At 44.4% G+C, this 21,094-nt stretch overlaps 1 protein-coding gene across 1 annotated transcript in view; it reads left to right on the top strand.

Moving 5' to 3' along the window:
- Positions 1-21,094, top strand: part of ARHGAP23 (Rho GTPase activating protein 23) — a 529,546-nt gene that overhangs the window by 209,086 nt on the left and 299,366 nt on the right. Inside the window, exons 2-3 of the mRNA XM_073608262.1 lie at positions 10,893-11,066; positions 13,973-13,991. Coding sequence (XP_073464363.1) covers positions 10,893-11,066; positions 13,973-13,991 — 193 coding nt within the window. The remainder of the gene's footprint in view (positions 1-10,892; positions 11,067-13,972; positions 13,992-21,094) is intronic.

The following is a 21,094-nucleotide window of genomic DNA, read 5'->3' as shown; positions in this document are numbered from 1 at the left end:
ACTCTCCGGATCTTTCTGTACTGCTCATGTTCTCGTAATTTCAGGTCCGACCACCGCTTCCTGAGCTGATCTTTCGATCGTCGTACCCCGAATTTCCGGTGCAGACTCCTGACCACTTTCGCCATGATCTTGGCCTTTCGTATATTGGGGTTGGGGTAAGGCTAGAGGTCGACCGATATGGGTTTTTCTCTGGCCGATGCCAAAGCCGATATTTAGAAATCGCGGTGGCCGATGGCCGATATATGATGCCGATTTTTTTGGGCCGATATATTAGGCCGATTTTTTTTTTTTCCCTTCATCTCATAAAATCTAACAGTTAGACCCCTTTCACACTGAGGCGTTTTTCAGGCGCTTTTGGGCTAAAAATAGCGCCTGTAAAACGGCTCCCCTGCAGTCTGTGTGAAAGCTCGAGTGCTTTCACACTGAGGCGATGCGCTGGCAGGATGTTAAAAAAAAAGTCCTGCAAGCAGCATCTTTGAAGCGGTGTATACCGCTCCTCCACCACTCCTGCCCATTGAAATGAATGCGCACCGCTGCCGAAGCGCCTGCAAAAAGCGTTTCGGCAGCAGCGCTTCAGGGGCGCATTTAACCCCTTCTTTGGCCGCTAGCTGGGTTATAAGCGCCCCGCTAGCAGCCGAATAGCGCCGCTAAAATGACAGTAAAGCGCCGCTAAAATTAACAGCGTTTTACCGTCAACGCATGCCCGCTCCAGTGTGGGAGCAGCCTTAAGTAATAAGTGATACAGAAATTTTTTTATATTTAATCATTTATTAAACAAAACAAACCTCCAATCAGTTCACTTGTATGTATAATTTAGATTAAAAAAAATAACTATATCTTAAATATTAAATACACAAAAACAGGTAATCAAAACTTTTGGACGAAAAAAAATGGGCTAACTTTACTGCTTTTTTTTTTTTATTTCATTAGTGTATTTTCTTTAAAAAAATTGCATTTGAAAGAACGCTGCGCAAATACCGTGTAACATAAAATTTTGCAACAACCGCTATTTTATTCCCTAGGGTCTCTGCTAAAAAAAATATATATATATAATGTTTGGGGGTTCTAAGTGATTTTCTAGCAGAAAATACAGGATTTTTACTTGTAAGCAACAAGTGTCAGAAAAGATTTAGTCTTTAAATGGTTAAACTGAAAACTTCCCCAAGGAGTTCAGTCTATTGATAAAAGAACCTGAAAGAGATACAAATGTATCTTCTTATCAGACTTGGCAGGCTGCCCAGAGGAGGAGAGAAGAAAACTTCAGACAACTTGCAATTGACTTCTAATACAGAAGTCATTTGCAAGTCCCGCTGAATCGGCTTTTTTTATCAGCACAATCGGCCGATGCCGATTAAGTAAAAAAAGCCAAATATCGGCCGATATATCGGTCGACCTCTAGGTAAGGCCCATACTTTCCATCATAGTCGGCCTTCTTCAGGATGTCCACCATTTCAAACATCTCCCCAAAGGACATATTTGAGTCCTTTAATCTCCTTCTGGATCGGGACGTTTCAGGCTCCGGCCTTTCCTCCTCCTCCTCCTCCTCCTCGTTGCTGTAATTAGCACGATCCTGCTGTCTATCCGCCATGTGCTCTTCCTCCACTGCGCCGAACGAAAAGGGGTGTGGAATAGAATAGAAAGAACGTCAGGGGCGGGCGGAGTTATACGCATGCGCAGTGTGTATAAATCGTAACGCGCGCGTCTTACGTACGATCTGTGAGCGGAGCATCGGAGACGCCGATCGTGCTAACGAAGGTAGGATCTAAACTTGGGCCTATACTGCTTCGAAATGGAAGCCTATATTGTAACAAGATTAGGGGAGTTTGGCCTGACATTAGGGTTTGTCTTGTGTTGTGTCTTGCAGAGAAAATGGATGGGTTCAACGACCACAATTTCCTGCCCCTGTTTATTGACAAGTACAGGGAGCTGCCCTGTCTGTGGCAAGTGAGACACCCCCACTATAACCACAAACAGAAGAGGCAGGCAGCGCTGGAGAAACTGCTGGAGTTGGTGAAGCCGGTGGTCCCCACAGCAACCATCCCTTATTTAAAAGCTAAAATTGGTGGCCTGAGGAGCACATATCTTAGGGATAGGCATATCTTAGGGAGCGCAAGAAGGTCACAGATTCCCAGAGGTCCGGAGCTGCAGCAGATGACGTTTATGTCCCCAGGCTGTGGTACTACGAGAGACTGCGATTTCTGTCAGACCACACTGAAGTCAGGGAATCCCTCTCAACCCTTCCTTCCACGCTTCCTTCCATCCCAGCTGAGGCTTCTGATGTCCAACCTGGGCCTTCCAGCCAGGAAGAAGTGGAGGAGCCCAGCTGGAGTCAGGTATAGCATTCTTCTACAGATTTCTGGGCAATAAATAAATGATGTTTACTAGATGTTAGTATTGATCACTAATTGCTGATTAAAAAAAGTGTTTTACATATCAATAGACAGTAGTGGGCACCCAAAATTGGGACAAGAATGCAAAATGCTGGGCTCAGAAGGATAGTCTGTTATATTTGTTAACATTCAATTTGCAGCAGTCAGGAGGTGAAAATTGTGTGTGATTGATGAAAAAAATACTAAAACTATGTCCCTTTTTCATACACAGGAAGACCTCAGCCAGGAGGAGGCTGTGGAATGTGGCAGCCAGGAGGAGGCGGGGATTAGTGGCAGCCAGGAGGAGGCGGGGCTAAGTGTCAGCCAAGAGAAGCCTGGGACAAGTCGCAGCCTGACTGAGTCTCAGGTTCCTCCCCTCCGCCTGCCACATAAACGAGCCAGGAAGGCCACTCCCAGTCCTGTGCAGGATTCAGCATACAGGCTGATCCAGGAGGCTTCGGCGTCCCTCAGAGCCTTCCCCAGTCCTGAAGAGGCCTTTGCCTGCATGGCTGCCACCAAATTGCTGGGCATGCAGGAGGGCCAACGCAAGATCTCTGAGGACCTGATTTATAAATTCCTACGTAAGGGGGAGAGTGGGGAACTGACACACAAGACGGATGTCATTGAGATGGACGATCCTCCTCCTCCTCCTGCTGCCACAACTCCACCACCACAGCCAAAGGCTGGAAGGAAGCGTGGAAGGAAGACCTGAGAGTGATGACCCTGTGTTCAGTCTGGTCTGACAGAAGATGCAGTCTCTCGTATGACCACAGCCTGGGGACACAGATGTCATCTGCTGCTTTCCGGATCTCTGGGACTTCTGGACCACACTGCCCTCCCTTAGATATGGACTCCTCAGGCCACCAATTTTGCTTTTAAATAATTGATGTCTGCCCTGGGGGTCCAAGGCTTCGCCCACTTCTGCAGTTTCTCCAGCGTTGCCTCCCTCTTTGTTTATAGTTGTGACCCCTTAATAAAATTTTTTTCTGTAAATTCTACTCTCCTGTGTGTGTTTTCATCCAAAAAGGACAGTTTGTTGGTGACAATTCAGGTACATTTCTAAAAACATAAAATGTGAAATTAACAAGGGACAACAACACCAAACAATCTCCTACAGATTAAATAGAACAACATATCAATGGTGTTGTGGGAACTTGTCACAAAAAACACACCAACATTTTCGGGAGTACAAATCAAAAACACCAAAAAAAAAAATTAAAAAAGACAAACACAAAAAAAGATTCTACATTAAAGTCAAAAAAAAAAAAAATATGTTGTCAGATGTGAGAAATCAAAATATATTGAGGGAATCCCGATAAATAGTAACGAAAGAAGTTTGTGAGAAGTGTGTGTGAATATGAGCAGCAAAACGACTTAATTCTTGTCACATTAAAAAGAAGAAGAGAGTGCGCTGTATTAAACCATTTTGAACATTGCAGCGTGACGAAAGTGCTGTATCCCTTGCGAACGCTAAGTTTACCAGAACGAGCTGTCCCGTGTCGGAATTTCTTCTGAGCATGCGTGGCACTTTGTGCGTCGGAACAGGCCACACACGGTCGGAATTGACGCGATCGGATTTTGTTGTCGGAAAATTTTATCTCCTGCTGTCCAACTTTGTATGTCGGAAAATCCGATGGAAAATGTCCGATGGAGCCCACACACGGTCGGAATTTCCGACAACACGCTCCGATCGGACATTGTCCATCGGAAAATCCGACCGTGTGTACGGGGCATTACATTAGGGTGTTTTTTTTTAGTACTCATTGATACCAATTACCGATACCTACTGCAACTTTTTATGTTTAAACTTCAGCTGTCAGCAATGGTACAAAGCATTGAAAAGTTATTTTTCACTTGAAATAGATTTTTTTTTTGCACTTTTTTCAACGTGAAACGTGTAAATATATGTTAAAGGTGAAAAAATATTAATGAACAAAGCAAATAATAAAAAAAAATGTTTTAACCACTTCCCACCCGCCATATAGTAAAATGACAGCGGGCGAGATGCACTCTCGTTCTGGGACGTCGTCATATGACGGCGCCTCCAGAACCACCGCTTTCACTCGCCTGTGCCCCGATCGTTGTCGCGCCATGTTCCTCGGACATGGCTCAAACCCGATCTTGGTACTGAGCCAATGAGGCAGCACTTTACCCATGTGATCGGCTGTGTCCAAACACAGCCGGTCACATATAAACAAGGAAGTGCAATTTATAGGCTTTCCTCTGCGCACACTGACAGAGTGTGTTGCGGGGTGAGCAGATCAGCAGCATCTCCTTGCAGGGGAGACCTGTACAGATAATCAGGGCACTGATCATCAGTGCCTTCATTACAGTACAGGCCCAGCAGTGCCCATTAGTGATGCCAGTCAGTGCTGCCTTTCAGTGCCCATCAGTGCCGCCTATCCGTGCCGCCTATCAGTGCGACATATTAGTGCCTCCTCATCAGTGTCACCTAATCCATTGCCCTTCAGTGTTGCCTCATCAGTGCAGCCTATTGGTGCCGCCTCATCAGCGCACATCAGTGAAGGAGAAAAATGTACTGACCGAAACTAATAAAAACGTTTCCAAAAGTTTCGGTGTTTTTTCATTTTAGCAAAAAATGAAAAAAAAAAAAACAGCAGTGATTAAATACCACCAAAAGAGAGCTCTATTTGTATAAAAAAAAAAATAAAAATTTAATTTCGGTACAGTGCAGCATGACCACGCAATTGTCATACAAAATGTGACAGCGCTGAAAGCTGAAAATTGGCCTAGGCAGGGGGTAAAATTGGCCAGTAGACAAGTGGTTAATTATTAATAGTTTATAAAATAGAAATAAAAAAAAAATCAGCAGGAAAATAATAAATGGAGAAGGAGAACTAGGAGTTAATAAGGCTGATTAGAATAAATTAAGGGTTAAACATAGGAACAATTTAATTTAACCACTTGCTTACTGGGCACTTAAACCCCTCTCCTATCCAGACCAATTTTCAGCTTTCAGCGCTGATGCACTTTGAATGACAATTGCACGGTCATACAACATTGTACCCATATGAAATTTTTATCATTTTTTCACCACAAATAGAGCTTTCTTTTGGTGGTATTTGATCACCTCTGCAGTTTTTACTTTTTGTTAAAAAAATGTAAAAAACTTAATTAAAAAAAAAAAATTATTATTATTTTTTTATATTTTGTTATAAAAAATTTAAAACAGGTAATTTTTCTCCTTCATTGATGTACGCTGATGAGGCGGCAGTGATGGGCACTGATCAGTTACACTGATAGGCAGCACTGCTAGGTGGCACTGATTGGCACTACTGGTGGGCATTGATAGGTGGCACTGTGGGCACTGTTAGGTGGCACTATTAGGTGGCACTGATGAGGCAGACGTGCCTCTTCCACTTCGGGACCGATGTCCCTCACATCTGAGCCGGTGATCGGCCTTTTTTTCTACTCACGCTGTCAGCGTGAGTAGAAAAAAAAACGATTACTGATCTTTTGTTTACATCATGTGATCAGCTGTCATTGGCTGACAGCTGATCACATGGTAAGGGGCCGGGACCGGCCCCTTCCTTAGATTGCTGATCACCCGAGTCTCAGTGACTCGGTGATCACAGCGCGATCGGCGTGCACCCTGTGGTTTTGGTTGGCCTATATCTTCCCCCTCCTGCAAATGTACAGTTGCTATATGATGATATGCAGACGGTGATGGGTTTTGACACTCAGGAAGTTTTTATGCTTGGTGATTTTAACCTGGTGCCCTCACAGGACCTGGACAGGCTACATACAGTGAGTCGCCCTTCCTCAGATCTACAAAACTGGGTGGACACGTTTGCTCTCACAGACGTGTGGCTCCATTTCCACCCTCATGGGAGGGAATATACGTGTCACTCCATCTCTTACATGGCCCTCTCCCGTATTGACCTGGCCTATGCTTCCTCTGGGGCCTTATGCTGAACAAGAGGGGCGAAGCATTTACCCAGGGGAATCTCAGATCACGCTCCCATCCATGGCATCTTGACATTTCCCTGGCTAGACCCCCGGGGTTGAAGCTGTGGCATCTGTCCAGGTTCTGGGCTACAGATGAAAGGTTGCAGGAACCAATGACGGAAACCATATGCAATTTTTGGACCATGAATGGGGACTCGACTGATGCTACCATCACATGGGATACATTCAAAGCGTGGATAAGAGGGGAATATATCTCCAGTATATCCTTTCTCCAGAAGGAGGCCTCCCGGTTTCTGCAGAACCTGGAGGAGGAAACTGCAAGGGGTGAGGCAGCATACATTCAATCGCCCACGGAGGACAACCATAAGATATGACAGAGGGCCCTCAGGGATCTCTCCCTGCATAATATTGAGCAAACCAAAAATTCTATGTTATATTCAAAATAAAGACTATTTGAACATGGGAACAAAAATGGCAGGTTGTTGGCATGGCTAGCGAAAACTCAGGCAGCTTCCACACATATAGCTAGTATTCGGGATGCCCAGGGGCGAATAGTATCTTCTCCTGAGGATATTAGTAATAAGTTCCTTGCGGTGCAGATGGCCTACCCACGGAATTTTATTCCCAACAAGCAGGCCTCCTTGCTCCTAGAATTAAAACCCTCCTTTCTGGACTTGCAGAGGCAGAAGGTTTGCCCGAGTCCATGGAGGAGGCTATCATTGTCCTGATTCCAAAGCCCGGTAAGGACCCCCAGGATTGTGCATCATATAGACCCATCACACTACTCAATGTAGATGCAAAAATATTGGCAAAGATGCTGGCCACTCGCCTATCTTCGGTAATCTCCACTTTAATTCATGCCGATCAGACAGGATTTATGCCGGACAAAAGTACTGATATAAACCTTAGACGCCTCTTCCTAAACTTATCTTTAACTCATGAAAATGCTGGATCCCGGGTGATTGCCTCCCTTGATGCCGAAAAGGCATTTGATTCAGTGGAATGGGGATATTTATGGGGGGTGTTGCAGTACTTTGGCTTTGGTCCTAACTTTCTAAAGTGGGTACATTTGCTCTATAGGGCTCCTAGAGCCAGAGTGCACACGAGCGATTGGATCTCCGACTCTTTCCCACTACATAGAGGTACTCACCAAGGGTGTCCTTTGTCGCCCAGTTTGTTTGCCCTGGCACAGGAACCCTTGGCAATCCTGGTTAGGGAATCCCAGGAGATATGGGGAATGATGGGGTGGTACCCTGGAAGAAAAAATTTCCCTCTATGTGGACGACGCCCTTCTTTATTTGTAGGATGCTGGCCCGTCCTTATCTACTGCCCTAGAAATATTTAATAAATTTGGATCCATATCGGGTATCTGTATTAATTGGTCAAAAATCGATTCTTTTCCCCTTGGATAACCAAACGCCGCCCATACCCAGCCCTACGTCGCTACAATGGGTTACGGAGTTTAAGTACCTTGGTGTCCGGGTAGCTAGGGAGACCAATCAGTACTACGCCCTGAATATTCTTCCCTTACTCCGGCTCCTGAGGGAGAGATGCCAATCCTTGTCTGGGCTTCCGTTGAACTTGATAGGTCGTATCAACATCATTAATATGATAATCTTACCCAAATTCAATTACTTTTTCCGGAATAGCCCGATCTGGATCCCGGCGTCTTTCTTTCGGGAGGTGGATAAATGCAATGTTTCCTTTATATGGAATGGATCCATCCCCAGACTGGCGAGATCCACTCTGTATTTACCAACACACCTTGGGGGACTGGCCCTCCCAAGCTTTCGGGTTTACTATTGGGCTGCAATGCTGGTCACAGCATATTGGTGGTTTGTGGCTACACGATCCAATGCTGCAGTCTGTATAGAGGCAGCCCACCTGGGCTCCATGCAGGCTTTACAAAATTTGGTCTATAGGAGGAGTAGGGCATATGAAGATATTCCTGATCCTACTAGGGCAATGCTTAGAGTATGGCCTGGCGCAGATTTTCCAGGCGGACCGTTGTTCTCAGGTCCAGCCCCTTTGGGGGAATCCTAATTTACCCCATCTTAGGTCAATTCCAGATCCCCAGTTATGGGCGAGATTTGGCATAAAAACATTAAGGGATATAATGCCTGCGGGCAGCTTACTGTCACTCCCCCAGTTGTACAGGCTATACACCCTACCTAGTTGGATGTACTTCCGTTATATCCAGCTGCGTCATGCAGTTAGGGCACAGTTCCCCACTCCTCCAACTCTGAAACTGGATCCGGTGGAGGATCTCCTGTCCTGTGATGGCCTTAGAAAGCCCCTGTTTGCTCTGTATAATACCCTACTCCCCACAGACTCCCCAAACATGGAAAGACTTTGTGAAAAATGGAAGACTGATATCCCAGCGTTGGAGCGGGAGGATTGGGAGGATGGTTTAGACCAGGGCCCCAGGTTGGTCATTTCTGCGGGTGATAAGCTTATTCAAATAAAATTTCTTCATAGGGTTTATTTCACTCCCGTGCGCTTGACTAGAATGTACTCAGATAGGGACCCACGCTGCCCCCGATGCAAGACGCGGCTGGGCACATACCTGCACATGTTTTGGGAGTGCCCTGCTCTGTCTGTCTTTTGGGAGGGGGTCCTTGAACATCTGAATGTCCATCTGGAGCTGTCTGTGCCTAGGACCCCTGAATTGGCCTTGTTGGGTATACACGAAGATGAGCAAAGATCACACCATAGTAAGCTGTTGATTTCATATCTACTTTTCTATGCCAAAAAGGAAATCTTACATAATTGGGCTTCCTCTGCTCCTCCTACTGTATCCTCATGGGAAAACAAAGTAAATGCTGCCTTACCTCTTTATAAGCTGAGGTATATCAGTCGTGGGTGTCCTTGGAAATTTGATAAAGTATGGTTGTCATGGACATCCTTTTAAATAACTGGATGTAATTGAACAGTGCTCCTCTTTGCCAACCCTCACTGTCTTCCCCCTCACCTCTATTCTCTCCTAACCAACCCCACCCACCCCTACCGCACCCCCACCGCACCCCCTTTCCCCCCCTCCCCTCCTCATGGGACCTCATTTCAGACTGTCATGATATACTACTATACCTTTTCTTGATTGTGCATCTGTTTACACTCCGGTATTGGTACCGAGATAATGTTATGTGTTGTATACAAGCCATTGTAACTTACTGCATCTTCCTCCAATAAAGCACTCCTGATTGTTAAAAAAAAAAAAAAGAATTGGCCCCCCATTTATCTGCTTCATAGCGACAGCGTTCCTAAGCCAGTCGAGCTTTAGAACAAGCAAAAATAAAACAGCTGCCAGAGGATGACAGCGCAACCACAGAGTTGTCAAAAAAACGAATGGATATTTGAAAAAAAGAGTTTTACATTTTTTTTATTTCCTTTTTTTTTAATCTGCTCGATCAGCAAAAATACTTTATCCTTGTCATTTACTGCCTATTCACAGAAAGATAGTGCATCTGTCACACACTCCTAAAATCAGTAGTCCACTTGAAAATAATAGGGTCCTCAAGTGCAGCCATCGAAACTTCGAGAGGACTGTACAATAGCAGCGCATTTTCATGCATTGAGGTGTATGATGGGCTGCAATGCACCTCATCATCTGAAAAATTTGGCTCTGTTACTTTTTTTTCAGTGTTTCACGATGCACACTGACAGAAGTAGGATTCAAATCAGACCCATCATTGATGTCAAAACTCCCACTGTTGGTGTCCGTGGATGCAATAATAGCTCCCAGCATTGGTGTCAAAGGCCACAAAATGATCCCCCATCATTGGTGTCAATGGCTGCAGTAATAACCCCAATCATTGGTGTCAGAGACCTCAGTAAACTCTCTTAGGACTGGTGTCATTGGCTGCAATAACAACCCCCAGTAGAGTTGTCAGTGGCCACATTAAGCTGATCTTCATTGCATCTGAGCACCACAAACCAAACACACCATTTATTCCATTTTTTAATATTCAAAACAAACTCTTCCATCCATTTATGTCTATATGCTTTATTTTGTTGAGAAATCACTTTGAAAAACACCCCCTAGCATTAACACACTGGTCACGGCCCTCTTGAGTAAGGGCAGATGATTTGTGTAGCATTTACTTCCTGGAATCCATCTGCCCTTAGCTCAAGCATGCATGCGGAGTGTGTGCTTAGCTGAGAAAACCCCTCCTGAAGACTCCTAGGATGTATGACATAATTTGCCGAGGCAAGAAATCAGGAAGTAATGTAAAAAAAAGTTTATATCAAGTGAATATCATATACTTTCCTATCTATTTATTAATGCTAGCAGCATTAGGATTACAAATAATCAATGTTGATTGGGAGAGTGAAGTGCCACTTAAATAACTCCGAACATTGGTGCCAGTTCTATTAACTTTGCTCCCTCCATCACCACCACATTGGTGACCCCCAACTTTCTCCCACTGATGATCAGCTGCATGTTGGGCACCACTAATCGAAATTAAAAAAGGAAAAAAAAAGGAAAATCGAGTATATTATTTTAAAACAAGTTTTGCCTGAGCAGCTTAATGAAGGACATTGAGGGAAATACAATCAGATGAACTAATGTTTTGCCTCTCTCTTTCTTCCAAGAATGCCATATCCCAGGATGGGGGGCACCTCAGTAATTCCCCACCTTCGAAGGAACCCTTTACATGGGTGGGACCCAGGACGCTGGCCATCAGGAAGACCCGACAAGGATTTGGATTTACACTGCGCCATTTCATTGTGTACCCACCAGAGTCTGCAGTGCATGCATCAGAGCAGGTACAGACTTTTGAAAGTATTCATCTTTTTATCTCTCTCTCTCTCTATATTCTATAGTGTGTGTGTATCACCAAAAGTATTGTGACACCTGCCTTTAAATGCACATGAACATTTAATAGCATCCCAGTCTTAGTCCGTAGGGTTCAATATTGCATTGGCCCACCCTTAGCAGCTATAACCGCTTCAACTCTTCTGGGAAGTCTGTCCACAAGGTTTAGGAATAGTTTGACCATTCTTCCAGAAACTCATTTGTGAGGTTAGACACTTATGTTGACAAGAAGGCCTGGCTCGCAGGCCTAATTCATCCCAAAAGTGTTCTATCGGGTTGAGGTCAGGATTCCGTGCAGGCCAGTCAAGTTCCTCCACCCTAAACTCACTCATCCATGTCTTTATGTACCATGCTTAAAGTGGAGTTTCACCCAAAAATGGAACTTCTGCGTATTCGTCTCCCCCCCCCCCCTCCAGTGCCACATTTGGCACCTTTCAGGGGGGAGGGGGAACGGAAACCTGTTTTTGACAGGTCCCCTTCCCCACTTACGAAAACAGTGTACCAAAGCTCTGATCCCCCTCACCCTTCCTCCGCCGCCGGACCAATTAGAAAGTGCAGTGCCCTTAAGGCATGCGCACAGTAAGGAACCGGCTGGGAAGCCGAAAGGCTTCACTGCCAGGTTCCCTTACGGGCAATGGTGGTGGCTGCACCAAACAGCTGATCCGAAGAGTACCTCTAAAGGCAGGTGTCCGAATACTTTTGGCAATATAGTGTATATCTATGTGTGTGTGTGTGTATCTATCTATCTATCGATCTATCTATCTATCTATCTATCTATCTATCTATCTATGCTATCTATCTATGCTATCTATCTATGCTATCTATCTATCTATGCTATCTATCCTTCTATCTATCTCTCTATCTATCATCCCTCAAAATTTTCGCTCGCATTTTGCGAGTGAAAATTTGCTGGGGGCGAGTGGAGAGGGGGCACTGAGAGCAGATGAATGACACTGAGGGGGTTATTTAGGAATGGCAAATCCACGTTGCACTACAAGTGCAGTCGCTGTAAATTTGAGGGGTAGATCTGAAATGAAGGGAAGCTCTGCAGATTTTATCATCCAATCATGTGCAAGCTAAAATGCTGCTTTTTTTAATTTTCCTTGCATGTCCCCCTCAGATCTACAGCGACTGCACTACCAAGTGCACTTTTAGTGCAAAGTGGATTTGCCTTTAGTAAATAACCCCCACTGTTTCTTTCATTGGTTGCTGAATTATCTACAGCAGAACTATTTACAGAGGAATTTATTCACAGAGACTTTTAGTAATATTTTATTTATAATTTTTTTCACTTGTTTTGATTTTATTGTTGATTACTGCGCTACACTGATTTATATATATATTTTTTTTAAGGTGTTGTGAAATCATAACTTGCGAGACAGCAAGTTATTAATATTATTATATACAACCTTTTTTTTTTTCCTTCTCTGCGCTGATTGATACAATTTTTATTTTGATCCAACTTTACACTCTCTGGCTCAAAGTCGCATCAAAAGTCACATCAAAGCATTGCAGGTACCTTTTCAAAGTCGCTGATTTTCAAAGTTGCATAGATGGGAACAGGTGCCATTGACATCAATAGGCTGTGACTTTTCATGCAACTTTGTGTCCAAAGTCGCATGACAAGTCGCACTAGTGGAAACAGAGCCGTAGTGTGGTTGCCTGTACTATGATCATTGTAGACTGTGAGCTGAGAACCCAGAGCGCTTCCAGCTACACTGAGAGTTCCCAGCCCCCCTGTGCCCAGCTCCCTTCTCCTGTGCACAGCTGTACTGTATATGTGCCCTGCACCTCCCTGGCTACACAGGAACAGTGACCTTCCCTGAAAGTGATGTCATTAGCTTACAGTAACCACACCCACTGACTGATTTTAGGTTCAGAAGGAAGAAGAATTTAAGTCATGTGATGACACTGGATACTGCAAAATAAAGGTCGAAAAACTGGGATTTTTTTCATTTTGAGATATAAGACTGAACTTAGCTCACATTAATGATTGCAGGGGAGAATTTAAGTGTTAGGGTGGACTTCCACTTTAAGATTTCTGTTTCTGCCTGTAGCAACCTTTTGGGTGTCCATTAATGGACGGAAATTTGGCCGGTTCAGCAGGAACTTTCTGAGTTTTAATCCGTTTGTAGCTGTTTCCATTTCCCCATTCAACGGTAGTCAATCTAAGGACTGACTGCACTCGAATAGGCTTGTTGGAAAATGTTTGCTCAATCACCGTTGCAGCCCATTGCCTGCAGCGGTGATCAGTGTATCGTTGTCAGAATACAACAGCGCAATGGGGAGGATTCCCTCAGTTATTTTTTGATCAGCTGGCTGAAAAAAATGATCCATCTATGGCCAGCTCGGCTTTCATTTTTTTTACCTGAAATAGGCAAAAAACATGGTGCTTTTTGCAGTGTGGCATACTCATCATTTTGTCGTTCTGTTGGTTGCAGCTTGACGGCATGCTGTGATGGTGGATGTAGTGTTAGCACAGCTATCTTCCATCTCATGAAATGCTGTGCTATGCATTTGAATTTGGACTCCTCAGGCCAGCTCTATGGGGGTAGAAAACACAGGAGTTGATTTACTAAAACTGGAGATTGCAAAAGCTCTGCATAGGAGCCAATCAGCTTCCTTTTTTTTTTTTTTTGTTAAAGCTTGATTGAACAAGCTGAAGTTAGAAGCTTATTGGCTTCTGGCAGAGCAATGGATTTTTATGCTGGCACAATCCTGTAAAAAAAATTAATTCAACACATTTGCGTTTTTTAGGAGTGTTGCTGAATCTTTCTCTGTGACATCAGCTATAAACCTGCATATCTTATCATATGACAATTCTTGTAATAATTGTGATCCCTTTTTCTTTTTTTAGGATGAAAATGTCAGCAAAGGTAAGCTGTCAATCTGACATGCTTGTAAAGCTTGGGTTTGAATGAGCATGATTGATGTGTGTTTTTCACAGTTCTATTCTCTTGTCAACATTATGAACTACCCTGTGTTAGCCATTTAGAAATTAATGTTAACTTTTGCTAGCAGCTTTTGTGGTATTAACAGCTTTTTTAGGTTAAAGTAAACTTGTTGATGTTTCACATAGTGACCTTTTTGTTATTTCTGGGCATATGTTCGTAGAAAAACACTTCACAACTCTCAGAACTATCTTTACTGTTAAAAAAGTGTCAAGTGATGGACATTTTATAGCAAGAATGTTCGGAGAGTACAATGCTATTGCTCAGCTCCTGAAAATGCTAGTGGCCTGCCTGTCATACTGGTGCTTTTGCTTTCAATACACTCTTGAGTCACTAAGCCTATACACACTATACTATACCCTATGTATGCCACATCTTTAGAAGAGCAACTCAAGCCAAAACTCTTTGTTAGTGTGGGAAAGATTGGGCATAAAGAGTCAGAACCTATTTTGGCCTCTTGCACATGATACTCCTGTTTGAGCATCTACTTTTTTAGACTTTTTTTTTGTATGTATTTGTGCGTACTTGTGCGCATTTTTGCTTATATGCATTTACGCAATTTTATGTGCATTTGCGCATTTTCGTGCAAATGCACACAAACTTATTCTTGTGTTCTCATTCTGCACAATATGTAAATGGGCATTTGCGCGCATTAGGCGTAAATTACTGACCAAAAAAGCAGGTTTTTCTATTTGAAAAAAAAAACTGTACTGAGCTTTTTCAAGCTGCAGTGTGCAAGAGGCCTTTCAGGTTTTACTGCTCTCTGACCTACTGGGGAGATATTTCTTTACTTGGTGTTACTTGACACCAGGCTAAAAATATCTAATAGTGGTTAACAATCAAATGCTGGCCATGGTTATCCCTTTCACTGCCATAACTGTGACAGTGGTGCTAAAAGGATGACAACATACCCTCTGCTATAATAGGGTCACTGTGGTGTAGAAGTGATCTAGGTGGCTGTACATACACCTGATCACTTCTACATGTCAGCGAGTGAGCTGACTGGGCCTCTCATATCTCCCAGTGCTCAGGCTCAGCTAGTTCCTCCCAGTGAGGCTAGGACTGCTGTGAAGGCAATCATGAAGGAAAGATGGTGTAGGAAATCAAAGAAACATCAATTCCCTGATCTCCTCCACAGTGACTAAACCCAAAGGTGCTCAGCTCTGAGCACATTTCCATTCAGAGCTTTCAAAATCCCAGCATAACTGATGGGTGCACTAGTAGAATGGGGTCTCCCTGTTCCCCATCTGCTTGGACTAGACACCACAGGAGACATCAGGTTTTTAATACATCCCCTAGTGTCTCCATGAAGAGTCACAACTATCACACAGACCACTCTCTCCATACACACATACACACACACACAAACACATACAGTACTGTGCAAAAATCTTAGGCAGGTGTGAAAAATGCTGTAAATTAAGAATGCTTTCAGAAATAAACACACTAAAGGTTTATTTTTTATCAGTTAACAAATTGGAAAGTAAAGGAACAGTAGAGAAATCCAAATCAAATGAATATTTGGTATGACCAGCCTTTGCCTTTAAAACTGCATCAATTCCTCTAGGTACACTTGGAACGCAGTTTTTGAAGGAACTCGGCATGTAGGTTGTTCCAAACATCTTTGAGAACTAACCACAGATTCTATGTGTATGTAGTCTGCCTCAAATCCCTATGTCTCTTCATGTTATTGTAGCCAGACTACATGATGTTGAGACCAGGGCTCTGTGGTGACCAAAAAATCACTTCCAGGACTCATTGTTTTTTATGCTGTAGTTTTTTTTGACATTAGCTGCATGTTTGGGATCATTGTCCTGCTGCAGAATACATTTGGGGCCATCATGGATAAGTATCGGTCTGTATTTGTCAGCATTGAGGACACCATTGATCCTGACCAAATATCCAACACCGTTTGCAGAAGCCCAAACGTGCAAGGAACCTCTACTATGCTTCACTGTTGCCTGCAGACACTCATTATTAAGGTGGTGGTCACTGATGTGATACATATAGTAGGTGGTGAGGTTGAAAAAAGACACAAGTCCATCAAGTCCAACCTATGTGTGTGATTATATGTCAGTATTACATTGTATATCCCTGTATGTTGCAGTCATTCAGGTGCTTATCTGATAGTTTCTTGAAACTATCATTGCCCCCCCGCTGAGACCACCGCCTGTGGAAGGGAATTTCTCATCCTTGCCGCTCTTACATGTGCTCTTGGAGCATACCTGGAGGTCTGGAACGGTTCTACTGAGAATCAAGGACTTCAATCGGATCCATCCCGAAAGAGCTGTCAACCAGAATGGATGGTACCCAAGCCTCATGGGAAAAAGAGAAGATTCCCGAGGTTTGCCTGTAATGCAGTCTTACTGGACCCTGCGTAATGGAACCCTGTGCAGTGTTTGTTCTGACCAAGGTGCTTTACTGCAGGGTGCTATACAGGTCCAGAGGAGTGGACCCAACATTGAGGGGGGCCCATTCCATGAAGGTCTTTTATGACAAAGCCCGCCGTGATGGGTGAAAATTGGACTCCTGTTATGCTCAGAGTCCTGCAGCAGTACCTGCATACTTACCTATGGGGTTGTTTAGTGGTAGACCATCCTTGTCTAGGCCTGCATCCTTGTGGAACTGCGTATTAGTTTTTGTCTAATACAGTCACTTTATTATGTACCTGTTGGAATAGCAAAATTACTCCAGAAGGGTGAGGCATCGCCCTCAGGTTCAGTGGTCTGGCAATGTTCACGTCTCCTGTTTGACCAATGGCATCAGGGCGATCTGAGCCACTGTGGCGCCTGATCTCATGTCAAGCCTGGTTAGTACTTGGATCAGAGACTGCCCAGGTTTCCCTCCTAAGTGAGGGAGGCATCTGAGGTTGCTGTGTTTGAGAGTATGCCAAACTAGAAGTTTTTAGGGCAGTCTCTGAGGTGGTTTGCTCCATCTGGTAGGTTAAATACACCTCTTGGGACTGTCTGGGTCTGCCACAGACTCGTCAATCATTTACCTTGCATTAGCTCTTGGAGCAGAAGTTATGGGCTCATTATTGTAAAGCAATTAACTAGTAGTGGTTCCAAAACCAAATAGGGACATGAGGTCTATCCTGAGATCTCAATCTGCTGGGCATCCTGTTTCTGATAGGCTTTGTTCGGTGATGACTTCTTTGCAAGAGGTAGATTTCAGGGTCCATAATAATCAGTAAATGCATATCTTCATGTGTCGGTTTGTTTCCAGGCTCATCAAAGATTTCTGTAATTGCAGTAAAAGGTCATCTTTTTTTCTTGGTGAATCTGCTCTTTAGGCTGGCTACAAAGCTCCTAGCCTCAGTGCTGGACTTGCTAAAGACACAGGGGTTGTCAGTCTCCGTATACCTCAATAGTCTCTGCTCAGGAAGCAGTCAATTCCAGGGTTTCCTTTGATACATTTCTGCAGGAAGAAGTTGTATCTAGGTTGAAGCATGTTCCCTACTTACAGTCCTACTCCAGGTCTTTTATAGAGAATCATTCTCTCTGTCTGCAACTTGAAGATCCAGGCTGGATTGCCGGAGGGCTCTGTTTGCAGGGTATGCAGAGCTAAAATTGATGGTTCAGAATCTGGAAAAGGTGGAATTCTTCCTTGCAGGGGTTTGGAAGATAATAACCACTGATGCCAGTCTCTCCAGTTGGTTTCAAGGTGGCTACAGTTTAGTGGATTTGGTCTCCACAGGAGAGAATACTGCCCATAAATAACTTGGAACTTTTGGCCAATATGCCTTGCTCTGGATTATGGGAAAAGTCAGTTGTAGGTTCAATCCGGAAATGCCTCTGCAGGGGCATATACTGTATATCAATCACCAGGGCGGCACCAGGAGTCGTGTGGCTCAGGAAGGTGAACCACATTCTGTCTGGGACAGCACAAGTGCTGTCTCTATCGTTGGTGCATATTCCAGGTATAGAATAGTGGCAGGGGAAATTCTGCAGGTGAATCTGCTAGATTCCAAGTTCTACAACAAGTTGGGACAGGTTGTGTCTGGGATGAGAGTCCCACTGGCAATAGGGATAGATGCCCTTGTAACACTTTCGGGACCAGTTCTCCCTTATTTGACGCTCCCCTCTATTTCAACTTCTGCCACATCTTTTGCGAAGAAGCCGGGAGGTGGTAACACTGGTAATAGTTGTTAGCCGAATTAGCCCAGGAGGGCTTGGTACACTGACATAGCAAGTCTTGCTGGGGTCGCTCATTGGACACTCCCAGCCCAGCAGGACCTAATAGTCTTGAGTCCTGTATCTCAGCACTGTTGAGTCCCTGGAAGCCAGCTTCGGGGAACTTCAATTACAGGACTTAGAAATATTTTTTTGCCTGGGGTGAAGCCAGGAAGTGGCACCCGCAAAAATATATGTAAGTGGGAGATTTTCTTTTTCTTTCTCCAATCGGTAGGGGAAAGGAAATTGGCTTTAAGTACCGGTAAAGGTCAGAGTTCGTCCATAAAGGTCAGAGTTCGTCCCTATCCATTTTTTTCCAGAGGCCAATGTTTCTCACTCCTTGATTCATACTTCATACAGCGTGTAACGTAGACAGTCCCGCCTGTCAGGCCACTCTTGTGTCCTTGGGACTTGAAATTGATCATGACTGTCCTTGCAGAGGCCCCTTTTTGAACCAATTGGGAGATTGTTAGTCCTTTATCTGGGAAGGTGGCTTCTTTGGTTGCTATCACTTCACTAAGTGGAGTGTCAGAGTTGGCAGCTCTTTCATGCAAGGAGCCGTTCTTGGTCTCGCATCATAAGGTGATGTTGTGTCCTCATCCATTTTTATTGCCTAGAGTGGTGTCTAGTTTTCACTTGAATCAAGACAATGTCTTGCCTTCTTTTCTGATCCTCAGTTGGCAGGAGTAAGATCACTGCATACTCTGGAGGTAGTTCTGGTGGTGAGAATTACTTGATTTGTCAGTACAGGTCAGGAATCCTGGTTTGTGCTGCCAGTAGAACCCAGGATGGGCAGGAGGCATCCAAGTTAACTATTTTTTATTAGATTTGCCAGTTAATTATTCGAGCCTATGGCTTGAAAGGGCAAGGTCCCTTACCCCTTTTTTTGGTAAAATCGCTCGCTACCAGGTGTGTGGGGGCATCTTGGGCCATCCGCTATCAGATGTCAATGGCTCAGGATTTTAGTGCCATTACATGGTCTTTTGTTCATACATTCACAGAATTTTATAAAACAAATGCAGCGCTCTATGGGACCAGTGTAAATAACTATGCAAGTTGATATGCTAAGTAATGTTAGTTTATTAAATGTACATTGGGAATAAATAACACAACTGTCAAATGGTGATGGGATGGTAAAAATATATAGAAGCAATATAAAAACCCATTGCCATTGTTGATGTACTGTGAAGGAATGTTTTGCGATACCACAATAAAATCCAGATGACGAGGGGTTAACATCAACGGTGTACTTCAACTTTCGATCCTGAGGTAGGTAGCCAGATCTCCAGGGGAAGCCACCAGGATGGAGAAGCGAAGGTCAGGATGGTCAAACCGGTGGCTTGCCACAAACCCGCTATGTTGTGGGAGGTGTATTGTAGTGCTCACCGCTGGAGGTTGAACTCAAACTAGCTGGCCGTACTAGCTGATGACGCGGGCTCCGGGGCCGAAAGTGAAGGTAACCGGCTATGTGGAAGTGGATCGCAAGCTATGTGTTGCCGTGACAACCGTGGCTTACATGTTTTGCATGCCTGCGCCTTGTCAAAGGCCTTTGGTAAGGCGCAGGTGCGCCTTACTAAGACAAAAGGGTTTACAACCACTTTAGGCCTGGCTAGTAGCTCATTTTAAATTTTGAGCCCTGATATAGCTGCAATTGGGGTCTCTTATCCCCTTCACCAGTCCTCTACTGTATAATGCTAGTGATGGTGGGAGCAGTTCTGCAGAGTTGGCATGTCATTTCCTTCCACTGTGCTATTATCTGCATCTCCCACAGGGAACTACATTTCCTATGACTCCTTGTGCCTCTATCATGCTCAATGTATTGTACATAACACGCCCATCTGCCAATTAATAGCTGGGTGGGTGCTATGTAAAACAAAGCAAGTCAGTACAAGGTATGTGACTTTGCTAGTGCTGCTGCAGCAATGCTGTCAGTGGAAGATGGAATAGTTGTCACTGGTCCTTATGTTTATAATGTCAATGTTTATTGGTATTTGACCTAATATTTTTAAAGGTTTAAATATATTTTATGTATTTTTGAAGGGAGAGAGAAAGTATGAGGGAGAAAAAGAGAGAGAGTTTTGAGGGAGAGAGAAAGAAAGGGAGAAAGAGAAAGGGAGATGAAGGAGAGAGAGCAAAAGGGAGGGAAGGCGAGAAACATGCGAAGAAGAGAGAGGGAAAGGAGATAAGTTGCAGACAGGTGGAGGGAGGACAGGGCCAGATGCACAAAGGAGAGGAGGAGTTGCAGCCAGGTGGAGGGAAGAACAGAGCCAGGTGCAAAAAGGAAAGGAGGAATTGCAGCCAGGTGGATGGGAGGATGGAGTCAGGTGCAGAGAGGAGAGGGGAAGTTGCAGCCAGGTAGAGGGAGGACAGAGCCAGGTGCACAGAGGAGAGGGGGAGATGGAGCCAGGTGCAGCCAGGTGGAGGGAGTATGGAGCCAGGTGCAGCCAGGTGGAGGGAGGATGGAGCCAGGTGGAGGGAGTATGGAGCCAGGTGCAGCCAGGTGGAGGGAGGATGGAGCCAGGTACACAGAGGAGAGGGGGAGTTGCAGCCAGTTGGAGGGCAGGTTCAGGCTGCTAATGTGTGCAAGGGGAGTGACAGTACATTCGGGAGTTGGGACGGCGGCCCTCTAGATCTTGCGCCCGGGATGACCAAAAAGGGACAATGGAAGCATTTAGAAACCAGAGGAAGCAACGTTGTCTCCTCATTAAAGGAAGTGAACATGAGCTTTTTCAGCTGCAGGGGAAAAGGTAGTTATCTCAATATCCTTAATGTTTTGTGCAAAACAACCAGTGAGATGTTGACAGACAGACTAGACTGTACATTACATATTGATTTTTTTTTTTTCAATCTGACCAT

This window comes from Aquarana catesbeiana, linkage group LG12 (genome assembly GCF_042186555.1).
Source record: "Aquarana catesbeiana isolate 2022-GZ linkage group LG12, ASM4218655v1, whole genome shotgun sequence".
NCBI classification, from domain to species: Eukaryota; Metazoa; Chordata; class Amphibia; order Anura; family Ranidae; genus Aquarana; species Aquarana catesbeiana.
This window is presented reverse-complemented; position numbering and strand designations above follow the sequence as displayed.